This window comes from Xiphophorus hellerii, chromosome 6, assembly GCF_003331165.1.
Source record: "Xiphophorus hellerii strain 12219 chromosome 6, Xiphophorus_hellerii-4.1, whole genome shotgun sequence".
NCBI lineage: Eukaryota > Metazoa > Chordata > Actinopteri > Cyprinodontiformes > Poeciliidae > Xiphophorus > Xiphophorus hellerii.
Window position 1 is genome coordinate 11,126,374 of NC_045677.1, and position 24,114 is coordinate 11,150,487.

Below are 24,114 nucleotides of genomic sequence, written 5' to 3' on the forward strand. Positions count from 1 at the left end.
CAGAGCAAAAGATTGAAATCAGGCAAACATTTAAAGTGGCAAATTAGACATGTTTGTACGAGATTTTCATTTGGAATTGCTTTGTATTTAGTACCATCTATTAATTTCCATCAATTGTGCATTCTAAATAAAAATTTCTCACAGCAAAATGCGTTCACCAACACTCATGACTGATGTGTTTGAGGTGAAGTGTAATACTAGTTTGCCCCCAATAGGCAAAAGAGTGCAATTTTGGTTTTATCTGATTTTATTCTTTCACATGTTTGCTTTGTCCTCTACATCACTTTGTGGCAAACCTTACTTCTCATATCTTGGATGTATAAAACAGTGAGGTTAATATAAACGGGCTCTGTTCATGAATTCTGAAGGTCACATTGGATTTTATTTTTGGTAGATTGGAGTTAAGGAAGCTGAATAGAAATGTGGAATTTTCAAATATTCAGTTTGCAAAATATCTAGACAATGTGTATTATTTGCTCCTCGGTTTGCAGTAATTCACTATTTGTCTTTGGTTATCCCATTAAATCCTAGTAAAATAACAGCATGTGAAAGAGCTCAGTGGGTGTGAATACTTTATCCAGTGCACATCTAGCCCGAACTGTGCCAAGATGATGAGCTTGTAGGCCTCTTCAAACACAGTCCAATCTGATTCTACGGACTTAATATGATTCATTCAGTTCTGAACATGTGAAGTCTGCATGATCAGAGTCGACACGGAGTGACGTCAGCAGCCAGTTTGTCCAATCGCACCCTCCGTTTCCAGCCTATGATGGTACAGTAAATACTATCAGCTCTGCCTCCTTTCCCTTTGCTGCAGCGATGAAAGCAGAGGAGACAATCGAGTTAGACCCGCGGATGTGTTATATAGTCGTTTGTTAGACCTGAGACATTTTAGTGTCAGTGCGCAGCCTGTTACGCTCCCTGCTCTGCAGTGGAGTATATACATATATTTTTTTTTCCTCGGAACACAATTGGGTATTTGTCACTGCTCAAAGGGAACCAGAGCAAGCTAGAGTGGCAGACGAGTCGGCCCACTGCAGCGTGATTCACCGCAGACTCGCCCTAGCGCTGATTTTTGCGGTCGTTTCTCTGTGGACGTGCGCATCTCGTCGGAGACCGAAAGCAGAGGGGAGGGAAGGGACGGGAACCGACTCGGTGTTCGACTCTCTGTCGCAGCCCGAGGCGCGCTGCTAGGCAGAGCATGCTAAAGAATGAGCCAAAGGGACACGCTGGTTCATTTGTTCGCCGGAGGGTAAGTCCCGAAACCCAATACTGTACAATTACAGCGGTAAATGTGAGCTGTCTTATGTTATGTGAGGGGGAGAAAGGGGTAAACGAGGCGCGTGAGTGTCCCGCAAAACATGGCAGGTATGTGAACGAGTGCACGTTCATCATGTTGGTGTCAAAACTTCCGGTTATTTCTACCTCTGTCAGTGCCGACATTAGCTAACGCTAATTGCTCGACGGTCACTGCAAGCCACCATCAATAGTGGTTTAACTTAAGCTCGGTCATTTGTCTTTCATGACTTTTAAATATTAACATTTTTTAAAATTTTTGACGGCAAGTGGAATCTCATTTCCGGGCTCATTCAAACTCCATCGATGTTGCAACCACAGCGCTACTACGTCCACTTTATTAACCAAAGCGTTTGATCATAAATTCTGAATTTTGGTGACATCCTATTCTTAATCAATATCTTTAATATAACGTCTGCCTACCATTTGCAGCTATGAAGTTGATGTCAACTTTCTTCCAGAAGCACACCTGTGAGGTCAGACACTGATGTTGGACAAGAAGGCCTGGTTCTTAACCACTCTAATCCATCACAAAGGTGTTCTGGTTGGTTAAGATCAATCAGACCAGTCAGGTTCTCCCACACCAAACTCCATTCATGTTTTTATGGACTTTGGCACGGGTTGTATTTACGTTGGGAGCATTTCAAACTATTTTCACAGAGTTGGGAACATGACATTGTCCAAAAATGTTTTAGTAGATGCATTAAGAGTTCCTTTCACTAGAACTAAGCGGCTGCTAAAAAAAGTCCATCACCAAATTCACCTGTGCACCAAACTTTACTCTTGACGCAGCATAGTCTGGTAAGTACCTTTCTACTGGCTAGTGCTACCCCCAGACTCTTCCACTGAATTGCCAGACAGAGAGGCACAAACGTTCACTCCAAAGAACACAACTCCACTGCTCTAGAGCTCAGTGGCGGCATTCTTTACACCACTGCATCTGACTCTTTGTGTAGCACTTGGTGATGTAAGGTTTGGCTGCAGCTGCCCAGCCATGGCAACCCATTCAGTCAAGCCCTATGTACTGTTACAGAGCTAATTTGAAGACCACATTAAGTTTGGAGATCTGTTGCTAATGACTTTCAACATTTGCTAACACTGCCTGGGATTTTTAGCTGGTCTACCATTTCTAGTCACTTTCCCCATGTTATAATGCTACCAAAGGTTGATTAAATATTTAGGACCAATGAAATTCTGACTGGACTTATTAGATGGGTGACATCCTATCACTGTGCTCATTAGGATTCAGAGAATGCTTTCAGTGTTTGCAGATGCAGTTTGCATGCCTAGGTGCTTAATTTTATTTAACCATCCTTATGTAAACCCTGGTATACTACAATATGTAGCTGTACACTAATTGTTTTTATCTCATGGGTCCTAAAAATGATCCAAATCAACACAAGTTTATTCAGTGACAACTATTTTTTTCTACAACTAGGCTTATACTCACAATTATGTTTTTATAAAAACAATTATCTAATTTATGTTCTATTATATCACTGACAACATTTTCATCTAGGAAATTAAAAATGCATTAAACGTGAACAGATTTTCTGACCAACCTCATCTGTAACTAGGAGTACTAGGTTTTCGATTTCTCCCCAGACTTACTGAAACAGTGCCAAAAGAACCAACGACTCTGATGGCTCAAATTAGCATCACATTCCAATTGTAAATGTGGTCGTTGACCGTCAGGCCAGAAGGTAGGAGTGTGAATAGTCCATGTTGGGGGTGGGTATCTATGATACCAACAGGAGATCAGATCTCCTGTAGGTAATGCTCTTCAGTCTAGTTTTGAAGCATACATGAAGTGTTTTTGGAGAGATGTGACCTTTTGGAGCTGATGTTGTGCTGCATTATCCAGTCTAAGTCGAAGTCTAAGTCTAAGGAACAATTGTGCAACTGTGAGATGCGTTGAGGCCATTACCAGGGTACTTATAAGGTAATGGCCTTATGTACAGAACAAAAGCAGTCCTTCAGGTCATTTGGCCTATCTCTCAATGTCAAAGTGGAGTCAAGGTGGACTAACTCCAGCACTTCTAGTTAAGTGAACACCACTGTCTTCAGTCTATCTATCTATGCAGTTTATCTATGCACCAAACCTTTGAGTCCAGAATAACAGAATAGCACAGCTAACCCTTTGCTTGTCGGGTGTCTACAAACCCAAGTTGACAAAAACGCGGCACTACCATGAGTTGGCAGAATTTATGCCTGATTTTCTTTTCCTCTGAAAGACGCCTCGGGCTGCTGCTGCCTTCCAGAGCCGCTCTGAGTCTCACATATGCAGCAGCAAACCCTGCCCAGGAAGTCGGTGAAGGGTCACCAGTGGCTTTGGGCATGAATGTGTAGTGGTGTTTTGAAAAGTAAATATAGCTAGTGCCTCTCCAAAGCAGCTCCCTGGCAGGATGTCGGCATAAACCACTGCAGAGTTACAGCTTGTACACACTTTACAGACCCTGTAAAGCACTGGAATGATTTGCATAAAAGCCAACTTGAAGAACAGCTTCAAAATCCAAGGCTTCTGTTCTTAAGATGCGGCATTTTGTGGGTTAAAAACAGATTCAGGAAGAGTTTGTCTGATAAGTCGCTTTAATATTCAGCAAAAGTTTAAAGTCTTCGTTTTGCTAAATTGCGTGGTGAGAGTCGAATGGAACGATTGTGATTTCTTTCTTGTTTGAATCCTGTTTTATAATCAATTCCATCTTTCTTCTCCTAGATGTGGTGGTACAGTAGGCGCCATTTTGACTTGTCCCCTGGAAGTGGTCAAAACCAGGTTGCAGTCGTCTTCCATCACACTGTACATTTCTGAAGTCCAGCTCAGCACCGTTAATGGAACCAGCGTTGCCCGTGTTTCTCCACCGGGACCCCTGCATTGTCTCAAGTGAGGAAAATGTTTAGTTGCAGCTGGATGATTTGGTTCTAATTTGTGGCTGGGCTTTGGCTGTGATAAAATTCACGGGGGGGGGTCGTCGTCAATAAGACTGTTTTAAGATGTTTACATAAAGATGTGTAACATGATTTGGTTTAGTTTTTATTTTAAAAACCAAAAAGCTTCAGGCATTTGTACTTCTTGTAAAATGATCTCAAATACTAACCCAGTAATGATAATATAATCTATCAACAGAGTTGGAAAAATATGTAAAATGGACACTTTTCAAATTAGATGCAGTGTTCAAGCAAATTTGCATACTTTGCACAATATTTTACACTTTTATTTTGTTCTCCTCTTTCTAGAGCAATACTGCGTATAAACATCTGATATCAGCTGGCTGATTAGTCAGGCTATCTGCTGAGGTAGCCAGCCTGCAGTTGCTCTTGTTCGTCAAGCTAACTTGCAGTTTGCATCAACAGGTTGGGGAGGGACATCAGTGATTTTCTTGACTTTTTAAAAAGTATGGGGAAAATCATATTAGTCGTATGAATTGTTGTCAATTCTATATTTGTTGTAGCCTTAAAGGGAGTGGGTGGTGATACGCAGTTAAGAACAATATGATATTCTTTCAGACTACACATATCTAGTAGTCAATTATGAACCGGTCTTAATAATTGGTTGTGATTATTAAGACTTGTGTATTTATTTATATATTTGTTTGTCAGTCATTCTGCCTGGATTTTTGCAATTTGCTACTTATTTTGATGCCTACAATTTCTTATGGTGTCTCAAATACTTGAAGTATTTGACTTAAGTAAATATATTGTCATTGTGATATCAGATTGTACAGTAATAATGTTACAAATGAACTATTTGGAATGTAGTATTTGTGGGATGTTTTATTCCACTCATCAGGAACTGTTCTTGCCAATGATGTACTCAGTCTGTTGGATGGAGTGCCTCTTTATCAAACGACCACATCTCACACTGGTAGTAGCCAGAAGTCGTAAAGATCAGAGTGTTAGAAGAGTCACAGATTTGAAAGACGGGAGTTGGTTAAATGTGGACTTCTCGAAGCTGATCTAATCATGGAAATATCTCTTAGTGCATAAATGGGTAATGTTGTGCAGCTGTAACAGTGGGATATTTCTTTAGGTTATTACATCAAGATGCAAGTCAAAAGTGTCTTTATTTGTTGCAAAGGTTTACTGATGAAGACATTAAAGAAGATTTCTCTTCGTTCTGTGTCACAGTTATTTATAGATTTTAATCCTCTAAACTACTTTAGTAGTTTGTAGAGCTAAACAAAAAATCCCAACTAAGGCACCTGAGAAGGGCATCAATGATAAACCATCTGCCTTCAAGTTTTTGTTATCATTTGCTTTTACATAAGATAAACGTCAGAGACTTTTGACCTTGTTGCTGTTTGTGTCTTTTAGGGATTTTCTTTACCTACTGGCATATTAAAGTTCAAAAGAAACTTTCCATCGGAGTTAATATGATCCAATTCCTCTTCCCTTTATAGTAGTGGGGAGATGCCTTTAAGATGAAGGGAGAAGTGAGAGTAGAGGGGAATTTAGAGTTGTTGTTTTTAGGATATTTGTATTTAATGTCGACCACTTTGAAATTGGGTGTTTTTATGTTAACATTTAATAAAGTTGCAGCCTTTCTCTCATAGAACAGTCTCTGTTGTGCCACTTGGTTTTAAACATATTGCATAATTCACAAGCAGCTGTGTGTGGAATTTTCCACTGCAAAATGCGTGCCTGCAACAATATCATACCCACTGATAATGTTGGACAATATGATCTTGTATAACACAAATGATAATTTCTTATTCATTATGGTTTGATTTTGGAAAAACATTTTTCAGAACGACATTTAATACATTTCTGAATTAATCTGATTTCCCAACACCTCTGTTTTAATTAAAAATGATATCTTAGCTTTCTTCCAGAGGAAAGTCAATTTTAGTTGCACAATAATCGGCTTGTATTGCCTTTCTCAGTTCATCTGTTTAGTACCTCTGGACCGGTGCCCTGTTTCAACCAGGTGCATGTCGGCTGGGCGTGTTTTTGTGCACAACAATCTTCTATTTCCAACATAAACTGATCCCTCGTGTTGCCCTTGACACAAGCAGGCGTTGGCAGAAACGGAGTGACACAATGCCAAGTGCAGAAGATTTAAAAAGGGAAGCACTTTAGAGAGAGGGAAAGGCGATAACTGACACATGAGCCAAAGTGGGTCAGCATGCACAGGGATGCAGACCTAGATTCTTAAAGTAAATTTACTCCAAGCTCTCCATGTTAGCCGCACTGCTCTGTTTTCCTACGAGTTACCAATGGATGATGTCACCTTTTCTTTATATAGGTTGCAAAGCTCAAGATATTTCTGTATGGAATGAAAAGTACAGGATAAAATAGTTGCAGTAAATATTGCAACTACGTAGTGCAATTATTTTGAAATGCACAATGCCTGGAAAAATCAGCCATTTCATAAAAAAAAAAAAAAAATCAAACGTGTAACAGTCCTTTCACCAGCTGACCTTTAAGGTTTATTTTTACATCAGTCGGGTGTCCTGTGTCTTGCCAGAATGTCTCCCTGCTGTGCTTTTGGCTGTACTTTACATCAGTGTCCTTGTAAAATTGATGTTATTTTAAATCAGGTTACTGGGTTAGACCGGACGCAGATGAAAAATCCTTAAACTGACCAGAGGAAAACACGTGAGCCCTCTTGACAAGATCACAGTAAACACAACTTGCTCAACAACACGTGTCCAGTCATTTATTTTGGATCTTGTTGTAGGTTATCTGTCGCTCCCTGTGCAATCAGCTCCGATTTTGGCTCCTGTTTCTCATTTACTGCTCCTACAATAAATAAAACCGCAAACAACTGCTGCACTGCTTCTTTTTTTATGGGCCATGTAAACAACTAATTAAAAGAAGGCAGTTTTTTCTCTTCTTTTTTTTTAGTTCTTAGGAGCACTTGTTTAATTCTGCCTAAAAACAAATGCTTGTTTCTGTTAAATATTAAAGATCAATCCACAATGAAATGTTTTTTGTTTCTGCAGGTTGATCTTAGAGAAAGAAGGTCCTCGCTCGCTGTTCAGAGGACTTGGCCCCAACCTTGTAGGAGTGGCACCTTCCAGGTATGTGAAGGACAATGCGCTGTCTTTCGGGTGTGTTCTTTTGCTTCTTCTGTTCATCTTAAAGCCAATGGTTTGCAAAGTGGCAAGCTTGCTTTTCATAGTAACTCGAAGACAAATTGCTACAGTGATTGAGGTTATTTTTGAAGTGTATGATTAAATGGCTTTATTACAATTTCGTAGTCATGCAGAAACTTTAATTAAAATAAGGGTCACTGTATCTTGATATTTCTATCGCTTTATTCTTTCGCAGATATGACAATCCAAATCTGAAGCAAAAATATGAAATGTTCAGAAAAAGAAAAGTAGATAACTTTCACACGTGTTTGATATCATAACCGATACGGGAAAGTAGGTCACTTTAATCTTGTATGTCCACACAAAACATATTCAGAAAGCTTAACCCTGTATGGTTTTCTGCATCATTTGTATATAAACATTACATTTTTGGTGGAATGTCAGTCTTCTTGCTTTCTCAGCATTTTTATTTCTGTTGACATTATGCTAGCCCACACATAAAGAAGTGAATGTCCCAGCTGCAGCGGTAGAGGGGAAATCTCTGCTTCAGTCTGAGCGGAAATGAACAAATTCTCTAAATCGTGCTTTATCTGGTTAGCATTGGGAAAGGGCTTAGGCACGTTCAAAATCTGAATAAAGCAGCAGCAGCAGGTGCTGGCCAGCTGCTGTACTTTAATCATGTGAGACTCTAATTGACATTTTATCCTCAGGTGCTCTCTGTCACCCCAACCTTCTTCTAAGCTCCCACTTAACATGACCTGTCCTGTTTCTCTTTTTGGTTTGGAAGTTTGTAAAATCTGATTTCCTTGTCATTTCTGGGTCAGCTGTGGGTCAGGAAATATAGTAGTTGTTAACCAAGAGGGAGGCTGCGAATTCAGTAGTTTGGCTCTTCATGTCCTAATGTTCTGTCTGCTTTCTGTTACTGTTTGAAAGAAATGCAAGTACAGAACTGAACATGAAGTCCAGAATTTGATTCAGTGGCAGCCCAGAAATGTGTTTCATTTTCAAGTTATTTAGCCAGTCATGTCTGTCTATCTTTAATAAATAGTTATGCACCTATAAGGTTTAGCTTCACTGATTCAAATTCAGTTTTCATTAAGAACCAAAGGTGCTTTTGACAGATTCTTTTCAGAAGATGGACTAATACATGATGCTGGTTCTTTAAGAGATAGTAGCGTTCAATCCAACATGAAATTAATGGATTACAAGAGAATATTAATTTATCAGACTTTTGTTAAGCTAAAAAAGTAGATTAAAGTAGCTTTTCTAGTAATGCAATATAAAGGCTAAAGAAAACCAACATTATTTTTACTATTTGACCTGCAAATTACACAGATGATTAAAGGAAATCTGGGTGATTGCTTGGGAGTTACTCAGTCCCCATCAATGGCATCTTGAAGCCAGATGGGTCTAAGATGCTCTTTGAAGTGTAGATATTTGAATCCTATGGTCTAAATTAACTAGTTGCAGAGTTTGACTCTTACCACAGCTGTCAAAGTTTTTAGTTTTCTAGTTTTGTTTTGAAACTAATAAATTTGTTTTGAATAATCTTAACACTGGTATTATGCAACTAATCTAATGAAGGAAGATGCATACAAAAGAAGCAAATTAGTATATTAAGTAGAGCAGAGAAAATTAACATCAATCTATGCAGAACAACTTAAATGTACAATATAACTTAATGGAATGGAAATATGCATCATTATGTAATAAAACATCTTTTTGTTGGAGAGCAGTTTTTCATCTTTTATTTTATATTTTGGAAAAATTAAAAAAACGATAATGTCCTCTGATGCTAATGAGACGTGAACCTCCTGCGTTGGTCAGCAGCACACACACAAGCTGCGCAGACATTCACACACCGCCTCACGGCATGAGTTTCAGAGTTGCTGTACAGTGTCATTGGGTTTAATATGAGTCTGCAGAAATGTTGACTAAATCCTGGGATTATTTACAGAGTGAAGATCAGCTGAGGTCAGGGCTAAATTAAAGGCATGGGATTTTTGCTCACATCCACACACAGAAACATAATCTGATCTAATTTTAGTTCTCTTTCTTTCACTGTTTATAGTTAATAAATGTCATTTTATGCAGTTGGAGTAACATTTTTTTTTGTTGTAAGCTGTATGGGATGTATGTATAATTAGGTTTCACTTTTAATTTCCAGTAATGTCTCTTCTGCTTTCACCCTGCTTTTATTATCCGCAGGGCAATCTACTTCGGAGCCTATTCAACAGCCAAGGAGAAGCTGAATGGAGTTCTGGAGCCAGACTCGACCCAGGTGCACATGTTGTCCGCTGGGATGGCAGGTACTGACGGCTCCCTCTCTCCTGCCCTTCCGTCCGTCTGTCACCGTCTGTTTTTATCTGCCTGTTTGACCGTCTGCCAGGCTGCCTGGGCAGTTTGTCTCACTGATGGGTTTCATTCAGAAAACGTATTAAGACAATATTCTGTGTGTCTTCATTAAGACAACCTTGATCTCTTTTTTACGTTTGTTTTTTTTGTGACTCATTGTCATCGTTTATAGTATTCCAGGCACAACCCCTCCCTCTTATCTGAAGCATGGTAAAAGCTAAATGATATTGTCTGTTATAAGAAGGCATTATCTAGCTGTTTCATGTGTCAAAAAATCTACTAATTATGCACAGTAATTGGTCTATCAGAAAGCACAATTTAATACTCTAAGGATCAAACTGATCTTAATAAAAAGTTTGCATGTATTTGCTTGAAAACTATTTTATAAGAATTTTACAGTTCACTGCTATGCTGTTATATTTGACAGTTATGGTACATCCTTAAATCAAACTCATAGTGAAATATATTTTTCTGATTATATAATATTGTCTCTTAATGGTGGCTTTGCTGTGAACACAGAGCTGAGGAGAAATGTCCTCTAAGCAGCAGTCAGACTTTTATTGAATTGAACCTCAGGAGTTAAAAATTTTCTGATTATAATGTACTTTTGCAGTGCCTTGCGAAGGTTTCCATACCACTTTAGCTTTTTTGCTTTTTGTTGTGTAAAAAACACAAACTTTAATGTTTTATTGGGGTTTTATATTACAGACCAACACAAAATATTGCATAATTGTGAAGTGAAAGGAAAAGGATTCATGGCTGTGCACATAAAAATCTGAAAAGTTGGCCATTCATATGTGTTTAGTCCCCTTTACTATGATTTTCCTAAGTAAAGTGCAGTGCAAGTGACTACCTTCAGCTAATAATTTTGGCTAATGAAGCATAAAAAAAACAAAGTAACATATCAGACAGAGGTAAAGTTATGATATTGAAAACAAATATTAGTGTAAAATAGTTTTAAATATCTCTCAAAACACTGTTTAGTCCAGCATCTGAAAATAGAATGGCACACTCGCAAATCTACCAAGACATGTTTGTTTCACTTTAATTGACAAACCCTATAGAAGGAGGAGCAGCAGAGAATCTGTTTGCAGGACATCTGCTAGCTGTTGATTCTGAAAATCTGTCCTTTATGTAAAAGTCGTAAAAAGAAATCCATTATTCATCGGAGGAGTTTGTAGGAGCTTCCGGCTCACAAGAGTCCTCATTCATGTCGACTCACATTTTTATCTTCCTGCTTGTTTAGCTGCGCATCTTCCTTCCTGTCGAGGACACTCACAAAGGCAAACAGATACTCCTGTTTTTCAGAATAATATCATTCTACTCACCAATGCAAAGGAATTTCCTGCACATGTTTGCTGTTTATAGTCTGGTTTCAGTAGATCCACTTAAAGGACCACTGATGTAGTGGGACAAATATAATCCATTGTAAAAGGTGCCTGGTCAGAGTAAACCAAATGTTTTTTGCCCACATGCAAATAATGTGTTTCAATAAGCAAACGCTGCTAATTGATGCTCATAGATGCTGTCCTCCTAATCTGATAGAGCTTGAACTCTTTAGCAAAGAAGAATGTGGTGATTTTAGTCTCTTCCTGAGCAAAGTTGGTAGAGACAGACACAAAATGCTTTGGATGCTGAATACAAATGCACAACGTACGTTAGACATTTATCTGAGGAGAAAAAAATCTTTTTAATTCCTCTTCACAATTATGTTCTCGGTTTGTAGTTGTACCATGACAAAACGTGAAAAAGTTCAAGGGATAGAAGTACTTTTCAATGTATATTTTAAATATACAAATAAAAGTGTTTAAAAAATGATCCTCAAAGTTTAGGTTGTGCTTTCCACGTCTCCTATCCCCACTGTCCCTCTTGTCCTCCATGTTTGTTTTTTTTTAACCCCTGTCCTTGCCCCTCTATCTTTTTCTTTTTTCAATTTATTTTTAATTTTGAGGCCTCTCCAGAGGCGTCTATAAATAGTTTAACCTCCCAGTTGTGACTTAAACAGTGTGGTCTGGGCCCCCCCTTCTTTGCTTTGTGTGTATAGAGAAGAAAACACGGCCCCCAAAGGTCAACCGGGGCCCCCGGCACTCGGGCGGACGCGTCAGGTAGCACCCCATTTCTTTACACTGGTATGATGAAAACCATGGTGATTTTTATCAATACTAGATCTGATTTGTAATGGTATTACCATTTCTTAGGGTATAGTGTTTGCTATAGCTTGAGGAGACACACCTCCCCCTTCCCTTTAAATTGCTACAGCAGCACATTAAAGGTAAAAACACACTTGTTTTGATTGATTTTTATTTTTTTTGTCAGCACAAAAGAAATGCTAACCTTGTCTCTGTGCAGAGGTTTGCACACGGTTTGTTCATTTTGTCTGGCGTCATCATCCTTTTCTGATTGGTATTGCTTCAGTCAGTTCTTTTCAGGGTAAGCTGTTATCAGTCCACGCTGATATCAGTCTGTAACCTGAGAACTGGTGATATTTCAGCAGAAATTCTGACTAAAATATCCCAATTTTAAATATGAAGTCAAATACGAATTTTTTAACACTGCATCAGTTTTGAATACAAGTCATTTTTACGTGAGTAAAATGAATTTATAAGATTCTAATACAATTTTTTAGTTTTGTATCACCTTCCTAAAGAGGAAGATGAGGAAATGCTTGACAAATATTTCTTAAAACATCCTGTACTCATAGCTGAATAATTGTATACTCTATTTATAAACTTATTTCATGTATCTATCTTAACCACATCACTAATAAGCTCTTATTGCAACTAACTGAGAATTATGAAACTGAGCTTGCTGACTGAATTTAACCCTGACTCAGGATAATTGCTTCCAGTTTCATAAACTAACTGTATAGAGGAGTTCCCCTTATGGCCTCCTGGCTTGGAACTGTGGGCTTCTTTGCGATTGGAGGAGAGAGGCTGCTCCCACTCTCTACCTCGCTCAGACTTACTTTCTGAAACAGTCCCCTGTGTCTGAATGTAGGTCAAACCCCTCTGGAAATACTACACGTGCATTAAAGGCTTATAGGAGACTCTAAGAACAGTACTTGCAGCAGCATGTTCATACACAGATGCAGCTTTCTCTGGAAAAACAAAGAAGTGGAGTTGCGCAATGTCAAAAGGAACTGTGTTGATCAGCTTTGTGGTTCAGCTCTTACTGGTTCAGTCAGTTATATTTTTATCTTTTGTGCGCCGTGTCAGACTTTTGTCTTCCACATTTATTGTTTCAGATGCAGCATAAGGCGCAACTTTATCATACCACATAGATTAGGGAGTCACCAATGAGAGAATTTAGGCTGATATCGATATCCGATATAAATAATGCTCTTATAGCCGATAACCGATATTTACATATATTGTATATGTTACATATACTTTCTTCCCTTTTGACACCTTGAAAAAAATGACCATGCTGCTGACTTCGCCAGAAATTTTCTCCATCAGTTAAACTCACCACAATCCTTTGCTGCATTACTATGACTCTCACATAATTAAACAAATACCACATGACCAACCTTTTCTCCTCCACCTCCAGAACCAAAGGGCAACACGATAGAAATAAATATCAGTTTTTATTATCGTTCCTGTTTTATTTTTTGATCGGATACCAATATTGCATAAAGTGACTAATGTAAGCCACTATCGACATGATAGAGCGGATATATTGTGTGTATATAATATTGTCGAGACTCCACTGGATTTACTTGGGATTTTATGTGACAAAGTAGTGAATAATTGTGAATCAGAATGAAAACAAAACATAATTTTCAGCACTTAATGCAAATAAAATCTGAAAGATTTGGGGTAGCATTTTAGTCTTTCCACTCCTACTCTGATACTAATTAATAAAATCTAAGGCCAATGCCTTCAGAGGCCACCAAAATAGATAAATGCAACTGTGTAGAATTAAACTTTGTATTAACACAGCTGTTCTGTCACCGTAGAAATCCACAGCTGAGGTGTTTGCAGAACATTTTTTCTTTCCTTTTTTCTTTTATCACATAAAATCACATCAAAATATTTAGAAGTTCATGGCTGTAACATCACAAAATGTTAAACAGAGCGCTGAATTAGATTCTGACTGAGCTGTAATATCGCTCCATCTCCATATCATTTGCTACCATCACTGATTTCAGTTTCGAGTTTGTCTCCACGGCAAGGTTAGCATTTCCACCTGCCTCGCTTTCTGTTCAAATCTACTTGAATAAGCATCTAATCTTTTCTTGTTACTTTAGAATATGACAGACAATGTACTCAGTAATTGTGAGGAATACTTTTTTTAGTTTATTGTATTTACTTGCCGTTCAGATAGACCTGAAGTTTGGTTTACTTTCATTTTCCTTCTTACAAGGGATAAAGTGAAAACAGAACGTGTAAATTAATTTAAAGACATGAATTGCAGCTGGAGTAAGTAGATGGTGCAGTGAGTTGGGCTACAGCTAAAAGAAAGATGGGAGGAGGGGGCTCACTCCCTCACCTCCCATCTCTTCTCCATCTCCTTGCTCAGAAAGTGGGTTTGGGTGGGAGGTTGGTGGGCTTTGGGGTAGATGTGACTGCTGCTTGTGTGTGACTGTGGTACAGAAAAGCCTGTGTCTATTTTAGGGCTTTACTGTAAAGCTTTCACGCCTGCGTGATTGGGTGGGAGACCCCCGCCATCTGAATCCCCCATATCTGCAGGCTTCTAGCTGCAGCGGGGAGGAGCTGGAGGAGCTTTGCCCCTCCCTCGTGAGTACACGCCATTAGACGCTACTTCATTTTACTTCCCTCTCTTGTCTTCTTCCTCTGTTTAGTTCTTCTCTTCTTCTCTTCAACAGACCTGTGTAATTCGTTCTGATGCAGCTGCCTCCACATAGGTCTCTGTTGCATTGCTACACTAGATCTGTCCCTGTTAGACTGTCTTTGGCATTAGATGTTTCCTGCAGATGGCTAGGATTAATGATTTCTTTCCTCAATTTATTGCTGATTTTGGCTCATTTTCTTAAATGAGACAAAATGCACATTAAGCCACACCATAGCATACAAAAGAAAATGTACGTTATTGCATCTAGCTGCTAAACAAAGACGCTGTTGATAAATTTAATTTAAAATGTATATTCTACCAAAACGACAGGTTAATCTAGCACTTAAAAATATGTAAGTGATAACATAACAGAATGATTTGCTTGATAAAAATACAGTGACATTAAATTTCTGACCATTACTGCAAGTACAGACTTCATTTGAAACATCTCCTTTGGTTTTAATTAGTTTAAAACTTTCTCCCAGAAACCTAATTTCATTCTGTTTTACCCTCCTGATTATATTTTTCAAATGGTCTTAAGTTCAGCTGTGGTGCCTAAGCAGTGAAACTCTGGTTCATTGCATAATTTTCTGATGAACAACAAAAATGGTGCAATTTAGGTGTTCTATTATTAAACACAGAGTATGAAGCTGTTTTGATCTCTTTTTTAGAACTGTAGTTAACTTCTAAAAGGTTTTCCTTTTTCCTTTTTCTAGATTGATTGAAAATGTAACTTCACATAACATGTTTATTATAAAATTAAACAATAATTTTTCTCCCAAAAAAGAACACGAGGTTATAGAGCCAGGTCTATCTCCATCACTGGTAATCTACTAATACAATAGAAGTTTATTGGACAAAGATATAAAACCCAACTGAAAGAATTGCAGTATATCCTGTGTGCTTTATTAGACAAATTACAGTTCTTTAAGTTTTTGCACACATAATAGAGGAGCAGATATTTCAAAATATTCTGATTTTCTCTCCAAGATCTATTAATAAGAAATATTCCATCTAAATATTTTACAAGAAAATCATTAATAATGTATGAGAACAGTCAGCACTGCATTGCTCTACACTAGAACACAATTTTACAGTTTCACTATCTTTCATTAGCAACTAACATGGCTGGCATTATTAGCTGTGAAGGTTGGCATTTGTGTGTTACCCATGAAACAGGCATTTCTATATCCACCATGTTTTATGAAATTTTTTTAAAAAGATGCCGCTATTGGCTTATAATAACTATTTTGCTGTAACACCTGTAATGAGTTCAGCCTTCCTGTTACCGGCTGAAGTCTCACTCTCTGTTTATAAAAAGCGGCTTAAATGAAAAGCTGACATTTTTCAGTAGAAAATGCTTTTGCAAAGCTGACTCAACTTTGTGTGATTCCTTTGATACATTTGTAAATACCTGATACTAAAATTAGTCAACTTTGAACTTTGTTTCCTGAGTAACTTGTTGACAAGTGACCTGTTAGTGTTTCTATATGGTGCATTCACTGATGGCAAAAAATGATCAGATTTTTGAGTTACCAACAAGAGGATCCCAGGTCAAGGCCGTTTAAGATAGAAATTTTCCTATTCAGGTTTCTAACTAATTTATCAATGCATTTCTACATCTTAGTATTGGTGAAACTAAGGGGAACATTCCCCATCTTTTGACTTAAGCATGTGCAATAAAAAGAACTTGGAAAATGGGCATCAAAATGTTTTTCTTTCAGATCAGTACAGTTGCAGATGAAGTTCTAATGGCCCATAGTGAATCATGATTTTTAAAATAAACCTTACTGCAGTGTAGCAAAATTAGGCTTAAAAGGAAGTTGCTGCTTTGCTTCTTTTTGCAGCCTATTGACATTGTTCAAAATGACAAAAATCAACAAAGTACTCACAATTATGGGTGCTTTTTATGCAGTTTTTATTCAGATAGATAAAATATATTTCACCTCAGTACTGTTTACCATGAAAGAGCATGCTTTTGTCTTTAACTCATTATTTGGTATTTTTAAAATTCTATGTAATTGAAGCAGCTTTAATTTGAAATAATCTAATTTTTAAAAGGGTTTGACTCAAAAAAGACAGCCAGTTGGTCCTGTTTTGTGAACTGCTTTCTCTCTGTTGTTGCACAGTGTAGAATTTCAGTGCAGCTTATGTGTTTGTATTACTTCACGTCTCGAGGGATCTGTCTGAACCTTTGACTTCTTCTTAATTTCCCAGGGTTCACCGCCATCACAGCCACCAACCCAATCTGGCTGATCAAGACCCGTCTGCAGCTGGACTCCAGGTGAGGAACCAACGTTTTCTTTTGACAAAAACTAACTTCATGCTGCTATTTTGCCATGACGGTTAACTTATAGCTCAAACTATTTCACATTTGGTCACATTATAGCCAAAAATCATATTTTGTATTTTGACATTTTATGTGACAGACAAACAACTAGTTTTTGTGAAGTGGAATTAAAATGATGCATGCGATTAATTGCTCTATGTTTTTTCAAATACAAATCTAAAAAGTATTTTGGATTCAGCCTCTATTTACTCTGATGATCCTAAATAAAATCCTGTGCCTTGAATAACATAATATGCATCCTATAACTAACACCATCCCCATGGATAACATGGTGCTGGCAGAATCATGCTGTGGAGATGCTTTCTGCTAGAATAGGGAAACTGGGCCAAGCTAATGGAGGGGGCTGAACACACAGCACTTTGGTTTAAAGCAAAGTGTGTGTGTTAGAATGGTCTAGTCAAAGCCAAGACATAATTTAATTTGGTCCTAATTTCTCCCAAAATTAATGTTTGTTGTTCTAACAGGACAAAAATGTCAGAAATTGCAACACTTATGGCTACATTGCAAGGCACTCTAAACTTCCTCTCTGATCATAGGAACCGAGGAGAGCGGCGCATGAACGCGTTTGAGTGCATGCGGCGGGTGTACCAGGTGGATGGCCTCCGAGGTTTCTACAGGGGGATGTCAGCCTCATACGCTGGCATCTCTGAGACTGTGATCCACTTTGTGATCTATGAAAGTATCAAAAGAAAACTGCTCGAGTACAAAGTCCACAACAGCATGGACGAAGAGGACGAGACTTCTAAGGATGCGTCAGACTTTGTGGGCATGATGCTCGCAGCAGCCACATCCAAGACCTGTGCCACCTCCCTCGCCTATCCCCATGGTAGGTTTCGCTTCATTTTTCACCATTATTATGCTGGGCTGAAAGGATTAATCACCATGAATCAATTATTGAAATAATCATCAACTAATTTAGTAATTAATTAATTGTTACTGTGGTATGCAAGCTCAATAAAAAAACAATTTGCTGAAAGAACAATGTAGTTGTTTTTGAATTTAAGATAAAAAAACTTTGTCAGTAAATCTGTTCTACGCAGAACAGTGGGCAGAAACATTTCCTATTAAGCATCTTTTGCTATCCAATTCTAAAAAACACATTTGCCCTATTGATAAGTCAAACGGAAAAGGGTGAGCTTTCACATGTTGATGTTAGAAGTATTTTTTTTTTACCTGTAGATGCCTGGAGATACCTGTGATTTTGCATTTTTGCCAATAAAATGTTTTTATTTTATTTAAAAAAATATTATTTAATTAAAACTGCTTATTTGCATCATTAATGTTTTTATAAATTATGTAAAAAAAGGCTTAAGTACCCAAATGAATCTGCAGAATGTTTTCATCCAATTAATCTTAAGAATAATCTGTAGAATAATCAATTACTAAAATAATAACCTCTATTATTATGCTTAAGACCATGGTTACTGAGAAATTCACTTCCTTAAAGTTACAAATCCTGGGATATTTCACTATGGAGTGTCAAGTGTTAACAAAATTTGTTTTTCTGTTTTCCCTCAAACTGCAGAAGTGATCCGCACGCGACTACGAGAAGAAGGCAGCAAGTATCGCTCCTTCTTCCAAACTCTTCTGACTGTCCCCAGAGAGGAGGGATACCGGGCGCTGTACCGCGGCCTGACCACGCACCTCGTCAGACAGATTCCTAACACTGCTATTATGATGTGCACCTACGAGGTGGTGGTCTACCTGCTCGGCCGCTAGCAAGGAGTGGATTTCTCCTTTCGGTGGTAAAGAACAGAGAAAGAAGCCTTTAGGCTCGGAATGGTAGGTATCAACTGTGACAGAGAAGACCAAAGGAAATCTGAAGATACTCTGATGGAGCAGAGAAAGAGGAAAGAGGAAGATGCAGCTCATGGGGAGAACATCAGCATCATCAGTTGGAGAGTAAACGTCTTAGAGGAGAGGTGAATTCAGTGGCCTGAAAAGAAAGAATTAGTTTCTATCAATTTAAAATGAAAAACAGTAAACCAAGAAAATCTGCATTTTCACCCTATTGTAGACATTCTACAAGGGGAATGTTTGAAGACATCTTTCATGATGCGCCAAAGCTTAATTTTACTCTATTTCAATAGTTTATAAGTTTTTCACCTTTTGTCTCCAGTAGTCTGCACTTTTTCAGCTACTTTTTGGAAAGTCCAATAAAGCTGAAGTTGATTTTGAGGCAAAGTTGCCTGTATGTTTTAAGGTCACCTCAACCTGTCTAGTTTGCACAAAGGAAAGTTATACTTCAAGCATTCTCCTATAAACACTGCATGCCCAGTTGCATATCAGCAAATAAGAACATAATCAAAAAGTTGATTTATTTAAGTGGGTCAATAAAAAGTGATGATTGCATACTGTGTGGATATGTTACACACAAAGTGAAGCAACTTTCCATGAATATACTTGCATGCAGTGCTCTGAGCAGCCCGAGTTAGTTAGTAACTCTGTACTGTTGTGGGGAAGACGTCTCATTTCACAGCCACCAGTCACTTTCACAACAAAAAGCTCATCGTTAGAGAAGTTGGCTCTTCAGACAACTACATCCAAAAATTTTAATGGAAAGCTAAGTGGAAGGAAAACATGTCTTCGAAAAGGTTCACAAGAGGGAGAAGCAGAGTGTTGAAAAGATTCTGAAGCAAATGTCATTAAAAGAAAATCTATTTTGCTCACTTTCTTGACCTCCCTGGTTGGTGTTGACATGGTTTACTTGAATCTGACCCTCTGTTTGGAATTATGCTTCTGATCATCCTGAAAAATACAGTTTGAAGATCCACAATTGTTCAACTTGTAGACTCTTCTCAGACCTTACTACTTTTGTGTGGAAACAGGAAGTTGTGTCCCTAATGAGATAAGAAGCCTTAGTTCTGGTTCTTACTGCTTCCTAAAATTACAGAGTATCTTCTGCTAGTTTCTACTTGAACCTAATGTGACAGTTTGAGGAAAATGTTGGGAGTGCCACGATGTTGAAAGGTTCCTCATCTAAAGGCCTGTTTTGCGTGTGAGTACGTGGATGATGTATTTGTGTTCAAGAATGTGTGCCTGCATGTCAATCAAATATATACTCCAGATTTCCATCCACTAGCTGTTAATCTCGCAATACAGACCAGTTTGGGGGTATTGATAGACTGGGAGCTTGGGTTCCCAGTCAAACCAGTCCTTCCTTCCCAGTGGCTTCCAACTGACCTGATAACATGCACTTTTGTGGCCTTTCAAGGCTCGTGCTTTGCTTTCTGTCGTGTGGACGGACGAAACGTGTACATTGTGAAAGAAAAAAACAAAAGTATTAATGTATTTTAAATGGCATTTTGCGCAACCGTTCTCATAGAAGATGTTTGTACAGTTTAGACTTTCCATTTGTTGTGAAGGATGTTCAGATGTTTGTAAATAATAATATAGTGTCTATGAATATCACTTTTTGTTTCTTCCTCAGTCCCTCTTCCTATCATGCTTGTGTTTGCCTTTGCGAATGATTGTTTTCATTTTGTGCAATTGAAAATGTTTTGACATTGACTGTTGATATGCATATTAGTGTGGCTTGGCTACGTTTTCCTGTGTTTATATGTTGCAGAGAGATAGAAAATGCTGCAGATCCAGCTAATTTGAAGTGTTGGGCACCGAGCATTGGTTTGGTTTGTCATGTTCGTTAAGAACAAAATTGTTCCCAGTTTGCAAAAGTTGGTTATTTCTGTCGGAACGTTTACATGTTCTTTTACGCTCAGATTCTGCTGGGTTTTTTTTCTCCTTTGTTTTTTCTTTCTTTGCAGTTTGTTTTGAATATCACAGTTAGGTGGTTTGTATGGGGCAGTTATGAAACTGGAATAATTTTTCAGACACTATGTAGCATTCAAGAAAGTGCTTTAGATGGTTTTAAAACAGCAAAAAACAATAAAACAAATGCTTTGCAGTTACCAAGGGTTGTGTTATTACACACTCGCACAGTGTGATGAAATATTTTCTCCACTGAAAGAAAATGGAGAGCTTTTGAACGCCCCATGCAAACTCCATGTGTTGCAGTATCATTTCATAGGCAAACAGATTTTTAGTAACCTGTGTTACAGTTTCAGTCTGGCATGCTACCAACCTACATTTTTTTCTTTTCGTCTAAAGAAAAGAAAGAAGACATGCTTATTTTATGTCCATGTGTTGCCGTAGAACACTAAAAGCTTTGATTATGTCTCAGCTGTGCTGCCGTAGTACTTGAGGTCACATTACCTGAATGGGACATGAGAAAACAACTGGAACAAATCATGCAAACATTTCACTTGATAATTTATCATTGTCTTTGGCAGGTTCCCTTGGATAGGATGCAGCCTAAAAAAGGGTTGAACTATGCTAAGATTATTTTTTCCCAGCTCTGTCATTTGTGTGTTTTCATTTTTGTTTTTTGTTTTTAAACACAAAAGCCAATAAAAATCTTATTTACAACTACAGATTTTTGTGTTATTGTATTTATTGTATTGGTCAATTATTGTTGCCAAATTTTGGGTCAAATCCCAAGTTTATGTTCCCAGTCAAGATACTGTATTTAATTTCCTCTTTCAAATATACAGCTGAAAACTCATTTTTCAGTACATTATATAAAAAGATTAAAACCAGTCCCACCCTGCCCTCTGACATTAAATATGGTGTATTTTTTTTCATTTTTATGACGTTTAGAATTGCCAGGTCATATTGTTTAAAAGAGTTCTACCAAACGCTAAGGACATGTCTGTGAACTTCTTTAATTTAAAATCTATTTAAAAATTCTCCAAAACGATCTTGTTATTCTGGTATTTAGAAAATATAAGTCCTAAACTAAAACAAAATGTTTTGTCTGATTCAATAACAGACTGAGACAAAAAGAGACTTTATTTGGTGAATGTAATATCTGCCATGGTTGTGTGATACAGTTCTATGTTCTAAAGTTCAAGGGAAGAATTGATTGAAAATGAACACAGATTTACGAATGTAAAAATGAGAGCAGACCATTTGTATGTAATTATCTACTGTAACCAGCAGGGGGAGCTAATATTCCGCTGTACCACGATGTCCTTGTTTCCAGTTTCGAGTCAAATTCAATCAAATTAGTCATTTTCAAGATAATTTTCTTGATCTGGTAACTGTACTCCAAGACCAAGACTAATAAATAAATACAAATATTAGGGACCATAACAGAGATCGGTATATTTATAATAAAACTGTTTAAAAAAAAAATCGGTATTCAAAAGCTGAATTAGTTACAGGAATTTTTTAAAAGTTATATGCTGCCTAAAGATTTCCTATATTTTGTCATTTCAGAGTTTGTTACGAGGATTTTATGTGATAGACCAATTAGACCAATTATGAAGTCTGGATGGAGAGTGTGAACATCAATTTTCAAGTCTTTCCCCATGGAAAGACTTGGGGAAATTGAAATTAGTTTCAAATTGGGACACACACACACACACACACACACACACACACACGCACACAAAACACATATTTAAACATACTAAACAAACATTTTTGAACTGTGCAGTACAAATCTTGCTGTGTGGTGAGAGATTTGAGACCCAGGGAGTACTGACCTGAGGGAGGCTGAGGATGCACTCCAAGCAGCAGATAAGGAAGGGGGAGTCGGTTTACACCCTGAGTGGAAAATGTGTTTATACTGACACTTTAGACTGGAATTGTCTTAGCTGTGGTTGTAAGTGATACATAGAACTGTGTCAGCTTTGGCAAAAACAGCGGTGTTGTTGCTACTTTTTCATCTAAAAAACATTATACATAAACAAGTTAATTAAATAAAATGTAATTATTGAAATTAAGGAGCTTAGAAGTGTTTATGCATCCTAATGCGTTTTAGATTATCTAATGGATAAAGTGGTGTATGCACATGTCTTAATGGCATTATGGCCATTGTTGAAAGAAAGCCTTGAAAAATCCTATTCAATGTTTATCTAAGGCAATATAGAGGGGAAACACAGCAAACCTTTTAAAGAAAATACTTTGGTCTAAAATCAAAATGAAACTTTAAGGCCTACATGTAAAGTTCTGTGTACAGAAAGGCTAACACTGCTCTTCACACTTACCCCAACCTACTGGAGTATGGTGGTGACTGCATCATACTATAGAGATGCTTTTATTTTTAAGAGACAAAGAAGTTTGTTGATGGGTACGATAGATGGGAGACATTTAGGGCGATTATGAAACAATACCATGGCTGCCAAACATGGGCAGAACAGCAATAAAATAGCACTGTCATCTCCTAGAATGACCCAGACAAATTCACACCTCAATCCATTGACAAATCTGTGGCAAGACCTGAAAGCCTTCATGTCTGAACAAGTTTGAGCTGTTTTCCAAAGGCAGAAAAAGCAGAGATAATACTATTAGGTGCTTCTAAAAAGTATTGAGTTCTGGTGGGAGGACACCAACGCACAGCTCCAAAATTTCCCATCGCTTCCTGTTTGGCTATCACGGGAAATCCCTAAAATAAAGCGCATTTAAGTTGATGAAATCTGCACATTTGTAAAATATTAGTTTTTTTTTTTTAAAGAAATAAAATGATAAAAGTTCCAGTTGGATGCTTAAAATAGTCTTAGATATTTTTTTCTGACTGCACATTTTGTTATTAATAGTAATTATGTTTTGTTTGTTTGTTTGTTTGTTTTATTTGGACACCTGAAAGACTTAAACTCTGAATCCCAATTTTCAAAATAGTACTTGAACATAACGTTAAATTCTGGGCCTATCGCTTCAGAGTGTAAGACCGCGTTATGATGGGAGCAGCCAATCAGCGCTCGCTCTGAGGAGGCAGCGGAGAAACAGCATAGCGTCGGCTCCCATGGTTGCATGGGTATTTCGAGCTGCCTTTAACCGCAACAAAGACATCGTGGCTTGGTTGTTGAAACATCTGTAACAGCACTGGAATAACGTAGCTGTCAACAGCGGAGGAAAAGAGAGGAGACGTTTCTTCTAATTTCGAAGAAAACCCCGCTGGGAAAAGTAGCATTTGGTGGCAAGTAGAGTCGCTGCTCGGTGAGTGCTTCTGTGTTTACACCGGATGAACAGCCTTCAGGGTTGTTGTGATAGATTTCCTCCAAAAAGTGTCTTCACTTCAGTTTTTATGCGAACATTTTAACCTGACATAATAACTTTTCCTCACTTATAGAAGCCTTATGGAGTCTTTCTCTTTGTTTAAACGCCCGCTAAAGTTTTCACAGCGCATAACACAAACGCCACAACCTCACCTGAAGAGGAATTCAGGTGATTGCTCTGTATTTACGAGTCCTATGCTTGCAATAATAATGTCATCTGCACCAT

At 37.8% G+C, this 24,114-nt stretch overlaps 2 protein-coding genes across 2 annotated transcripts in view; both read left to right on the forward strand.

Annotated features, from left to right (window-relative positions):
• The first annotated feature begins 790 nt into the window (after positions 1–790).
• slc25a36a (solute carrier family 25 member 36a) lies at positions 791–21,260 on the forward strand. The gene is made up of 7 exons (XM_032565150.1): positions 791–1,252; positions 4,013–4,177; positions 7,239–7,316; positions 9,540–9,640; positions 16,698–16,764; positions 17,367–17,656; positions 18,356–21,260. Exons 1-7 carry the CDS (start codon positions 1,212–1,214, stop codon positions 18,547–18,549), a joined length of 936 nt encoding a protein of 311 aa, XP_032421041.1. The 5' UTR covers positions 791–1,211; the 3' UTR covers positions 18,550–21,260.
• A 2,336-nt stretch (positions 21,261–23,596) lies between these two features.
• LOC116722271 (SPRY domain-containing SOCS box protein 4-like) overlaps positions 23,597–24,114 on the forward strand; it is a 69,522-nt gene continuing 69,004 nt past the window's right edge. The window contains exon 1 of the mRNA XM_032566479.1: positions 23,597–23,829. The gene's annotated coding sequence lies outside the window, so the exon portion shown is untranslated. The remainder of the gene's footprint in view (positions 23,830–24,114) is intronic.